This window comes from Mustela nivalis (assembly GCF_964662115.1).
Source record: "Mustela nivalis genome assembly, chromosome: 9".
Lineage (NCBI taxonomy): Eukaryota > Metazoa > Chordata > Mammalia > Carnivora > Mustelidae > Mustela > Mustela nivalis.
In genome coordinates this window covers 66,826,757-66,832,756 of record NC_139028.1, presented here as the reverse complement: position 1 = coordinate 66,832,756, position 6,000 = coordinate 66,826,757, and the positions used below count along the sequence as shown (strand labels likewise).

The 6,000-nt window shown below is 37.2% G+C and overlaps 1 protein-coding gene across 1 annotated transcript; it reads left to right on the top strand.

Moving 5' to 3' along the window:
- Positions 1–894: 894 nt before the first annotated feature.
- Positions 895–1,866, top strand: LOC309840096 (olfactory receptor 52Z1P-like; the record flags this gene model as incomplete). Its single annotated transcript, XM_082682165.1, has 1 exon — positions 895–1,866. One exon carries the CDS (start codon positions 895–897, stop codon positions 1,864–1,866), a length of 972 nt encoding a protein of 323 aa, XP_082538291.1.
- Positions 1,867–6,000: the final 4,134 nt, after the last annotated feature.

Sequence of the window (6,000 nt, the reverse complement as noted above, 5' to 3'; positions counted from 1 at the left end):
CATACACACATCCCATTCCAATGTTACATCTCCGAGCCTGCTTTTCACTCAAGATTTCTCCTGCTTTTATCAACAACTTTTGGAATGACAAAAAAAGAATAATCAGTAATTTACCCTCCTTCCCATCTATCTCATAATGTGAAACATTAATATTTGTATGTAGTTTAGGATTTTACTGTTCATCCTTTAATTTTAAGAAACATGTTGATTGGCAGACCAGAATCAGTGAATTACCTGTAAATCCTCAATGCCTGGCCATTAGAATCAGTTCAGTGGTCAATCAATGAAGAACAGAGCCTATGGGTTATAATGCTGGGAATTTATTTTGGTAAAACCTTAGTTCCTCCTTCTCTCTTAAGAAGTGAGATCAACTTCACATGTATCTATTTTACTCAGAGATATCATCAGTGAAAATTTTGATGACATGTTCTTGTATCTACTGTTATTTCTATAGGCAGTATTGGATGGTGACTGAGATCAAAGCTTTAAAATTTATGTTGCCTGGTTTTGATTCCATGGGACTTAGGTCAAGAAGCTGAAAGTCTGTGGGACTTTTTTTAATCTATCAGAATAATTATAGTATCCATATCAAGGATTATTATAAAGGTCTTTTCAACAGTCTGTTGTGAAGATTTAAAGAGCTGTATTTGGAATGTTCCATTAGACATAGTAAGCACTTATTAAATGCTAACTATTTTTCTCAAGATATATTTAAATTCTTCCATGGAAAGAGTCAGATTTCAATTGTAGGCTAGTTAATATATCTTGCTGTCCTCCCACAGAGAAGAATATATTGGGGGGAAAAAATCTGGTCAGTCATCATTCCACCTAATGAGGTGTTCCTCAATCATGACTCAGTCCTGTGGCTTTTATTAAATGTACTAGGTCTGGAATATGCTGCCACAGATGCCTCCCTCCTCTTATAATCACAGCAGTCCCCAGGATATGTGGTATGTCCTGATTGGAATCCCAGGACTGGAAGATTTTCACACCTGGATCTCCATCCCCATCTGTTCCATGTACGTTTTGGCTGTCGTAGGCAACGTGTTCTTGATCTTCGTGATTGTGACTGAGCACAGTCTCCATGAGCCCATGTATATCTTCCTTTCCATGCTGGCCTCAGCAGATGTGCTGCTCTCCACAGCCACAGCCCCAAAGATGCTGGCTATCTTCTGGTTCCAGTCCATGGATATATCCTTTGGTTGCTGTGTGTCCCAGATGTTCTTCATACATTTCATCTTTGCGGTAGAATCTGCTATTCTCCTGGCCATGGCATTTGATCGCTATGTGGCCATCTGTCACCCCCTGAGATATACCACGATCTTAACCTCTTCGGTCATTGGGAAGATTGGCATAGCAGCTATGGTCAGGAGCTTCATCATCTGCCTTCCATTCACCTTCCTGGTACACAGACTTAGGTACTGTGGGAGAAACATCATTCCCCATTCCTATTGTGAGCACATGGGCATTGCCAGATTGGCATGTGACAATATCAGGGTCAACATCATCTATGGGCTGACTGTGGCCCTGCTGTCCACAGGACTGGACATTGTGTTCATCATTATGTCTTACACCATGATCCTTTGCACAGTGTTTCAGATACCTTCCTGGGCTGCCAGATTCAAGGCCCTCAACACATGTGCTTCCCACATCTGTGTCATCCTTATGTTCTATGCCCCAGCATTCTTTTCATTTTTTGCCCATCGTTTTGGGGGGGAAACCATCCCTCATCATGTCCACATCCTAGTAGCCAACCTCTATGTGGTGGTGCCCCCTATGCTAAACCCCATCATTTATGGGGTCAAGACCAAACAGATTCAAGACCGAGTAATTCTCCTTTACTCCCGCATTACCACATGTTGTTAAAATGAAGGTTAATGCCTAATGCTGGATATTTCTCAATAAAACACACACACTCACCCACATACACACATACAATTTGAATGACTAATGGGAATAAAGAAAGTCCATAAATAATCCTCAACACATATAAAAAAAGGACAGTAAATGCCAAAGTTACCAATGCATTTCCCTAAAGCACTTAAAGACTTTGAAAAAAAAAAAAAGATATTCTGAATTCTCCTAGACATGCTATTATTTTGCATTGTAGCTTCTTCTTAAGCAAACATAAGAGAACTCTGAGTAAAGAGGAATATATTTTAGGGTTCAACCTAAATGGAGCTTTCTTGGGTAGAGCTGGGGAATGAAAATGGTGAGTTGCCTTGCTTTTGTGGAGACTGTTGAAATTTTGCTGAAATATGAAACACTCCTGCATTCAGGAAACACTTGGGCCAGTAACACAAAGCCACTAAAATAAATTATCTGCAACTTTTTTTCTTAAATTAAAATGTGAATTCTTTAATGTTATTTTATGATTTATTTATAGAGAGTCTACTCAATGGAATAGATAGAGTATAGCTTTATTGTATGAACAGATAATATTGAATTAAAACAAGTAACAAATTAAATGAGCCCATCTGAGACAATGTAGACACCTTAAAGCTTAACACTTCCTTCCCTGTATTTCAGGGGCTTCAGACCCAAATCATCAACAAAACATCTTGGTATCAAAAAAGACTTCACTGAGGGCGGAAATAAAAGATTAAAAATTCCATACCCAGGCCAAAATTAAAAGGCAGTAAAAGATTAAATAGGATGTTTACAGGTAATCTTACATAAAAAGGCTTTTATCTCACCAAACATAATATTCCCTAATTTGTCTCCAGACTATCTTCATTTCTCCATTCAAGAAGATATTTTTATCTGAAAAAAGTAAGTATTTTTACAATCTCTCATTCCTCAAGGCCCATCATGATCCTACACAGAATATACTGGGGGGAAAAATCTGGACAGACATGTGAAATCTGATCTTATTTACAATTGAAGAAAACAAAAAAATGAACTTGGAAACATTTTCTTGAACATTTACAAACTTCTCTGAGTTAGTCTTTTTCTTTGTTTTTCCATTATGCATATATAGTATATGTTCATATACACACATTTATGTATGTATAGTGTCAATGTGAGAAATGAAAGGCTGTTTCCTTGACCTTTGGAATCCTGAATAATTAAATTGGATTGAAATATATGTTATATTCACTTCCTGAATTTCAGCAAGGAAGTCTATTTTAGAAATTAAAAGAAATACTTTTATATTAGAAATCCTTGTTTGCCAACCCCACACTAACTTTATAAAATTGCCCTGATATGTAACTATTGGTTTTTGAGTGGTAAAATGGAATTATTTTAGTACCTTCTTTATTGGATTCATAATTAAATGAAATATGACAGATGATGTACTTGGCATTTAATAAGTATAGATTTTAGGGACGCCTGGGTGGCTCAGTTGGTTAAGCAGCTGCCTTCGGCTCAGGTCATGATCCCAGCGTCCTGGGATCGAGTCCCACATCCGGTTCCTTGCTCAGCAGGGAGTCTGCTTCTCCCTCTGCCTCTGCCTGCCATTCTGTCTGCCTGTGTTCACGCTCTCTCTCTCTCTCTGACAAAAAAAAAAAAAAAAATCTTTAAAAAAAAATAACTATAGATTTTATTTTGATGATGATGGTAATTTCTATGAACAAAGACACTAACCCAATCCACCAAACTTCACCTAACCCTGCTAATAATAATTTGTAGAAAATGGTTGGAACAGGTCATTATCCTAGATATGGAAGTCACAGAAAAGGTTGACAAAAAGTTGCAGCCAATAGGATTTTGGATCAAGTGCAGGTTCTCCAAGAAATGATGGGGAGGTGGAGAGTAAATAGATGACAATATGCTGACAAAATATTTTCTTAAATGAGTGGTTTAAGTGAGCTTTAAAGAAGAAGAATTTTTAATGTGTGATTTCGGCAGTAGGAAACTAAGAATATGCCAATTTCCCTCCCAGAATTATGAAATACGATAAGATAAATAATGATTGAGTTGATTTTTTTTTTATTTCAAAGATTTTATTTATTTATTTGACAGAGAGATAGATCACAAGCAGGCAGGCAGAGGGGAGGTGGGGAAGCAGGCTCTCTGCCGAGCAGAGGGCCAATGCAGGGCTGAATCCCAGGACTCTGAGATCATGACCTGAGCTGAAGTCAGAGGCTTAACCCACTGAGCCACCCAGGTGCCCCGACAGCCTTAATTTTAAGAAACTTTCAGGCTGAGGGCTCAGGCATGTGTAGATATTGAAGGAGCTAGGAGACCTCCGTCTGTGCTTACCTGCTGAAGGCACGCTTCCTGAGCCATTGCCCTGGAAATTTTGAAGGTGATGCTCCATATCCTATTGTCTCCTGACCACTAAATCATCAGCTGGGTAACAATGACTAAAAAAGATGGAATAGCACACAAGGTAGAGATGGAGAGCTCTGGAGGAGCTTAGAGAAAACTGACATACTCTTGCAGATGCAATTAAACAAACAGGACTCTAAAAGGTTGTTAAGTTGAGAACAGTTTTTCATAACAGGAAGAGGCTGGGTAATTTAATATCAGACTCTGAGACCTAGAGAACTAAAGAATATGTCATTTAGGTAGCTGAGCAATACCTTTCTCTAGACGTAGATTTGGAGACTACAGAGCAGAAGAATAAATCTTCTTTCTTATGGTTTTTTCTCTGCCCTAAATGGTTTCAGCCATGGTGAAACTCTGTGACATAAAGAATATGGCATCAAGAAAATGTATCCCAAAGCATGAAGAGGCTAAATAGGCTAGTATACCCAGTGTAAAGACTGTTAGAAAATATCATATTATAATTGGGGTTTTAGTTAATACAAGTTAAAGAAGTATAAGAATTGGTGAAAGAAAAAAGACAAATTCTAGATTTTATCAATTGATTTTTATTTGCTTATTTATTTACTTATTTTCTTAGGCTTTATAAAGCATAGGAAAGTTAATGGAATTCCATAAATGCAGCATACAAATACATAAATTTTTATACTGTATTGTGTACTTGAAATTTGCTAAGAGGATAGATCTTGGGTATTCTCATGGCAAAAGAGAAAAAATTAAGAAAATGGTACAGTATGAAGTGATGGATAGGTTAATTGGCTTGGTTTTGGTGAATATTTCATAATATACACCTATATAGGGCCATCAGTAACACACATCCAATATAAGTGATTTTTGATCGTCAGTTATACCTCAATAAAGCTGGAGGAAAGTCAATACTGTTGTATAGCAGCTATAATGAATGGAAAAATTAAATAGAAAATTATGTTAATTAAAATGGTAAACAAGGGGTACCTGAGTGGCTCAGTTGGTTAAGTGTCTGCCTCCAGGTCAGTACATGAACTCAGGGTCCTGGGATGGAGCCCTGTGTCAGGGGACCCTGCTCAGGGGGTAGTCTGCTTCTCCCTCTCCCTTTGCCCCACCCCCTGCTCATGTTCTCTTTCTTGCCCACTCTCTCTCTCTCAAATAAATAAATAAAATCTTTAAAAAATAAAAAATAAATTAAATAAAATGATCTGGTAAACAAGTGTGCCTAAAATAAATGTAGGAAATGTTCATTGCATATTGTTTGTTGTAATAATATTGACCCTAAAATAATCTGCAAATTCAACATAATCCCAATTAAATGCTAATCTATTTGATTACTTGTATACTGATTTTTTTTTTCTTTTTTCATTGTGGTGAAATATATGTGCTATAACATTTGTTATAATGATAAATTCTTTTAAGATTTTATTTATTTATTTGATAGAGAGAAATCACAAGTAGATGGAGAGGCAGACAGAGAGAGAGGGGGGAAGCAGGCTCCCTGTTGAGCAGAGAGCCCGATGCGGGACTCGACCCCAGGACCCTGAGATCATGACCCGAGCCGAAGGCAGCGGCTTAACCCACTGAGCCACCCAGGTGCCCCAATGATAATTTTAAGTATACAATTCAGTGAAATTAATAATATTTATAATTGTTATATAATTATCACCACCAATTCCAAAATTTTTCATCACCCAAAATAGAAACTCTATACTTCTTTTTCTTTTGGGAAGGTTGGAGAGAAGAAATACATTTTTATTA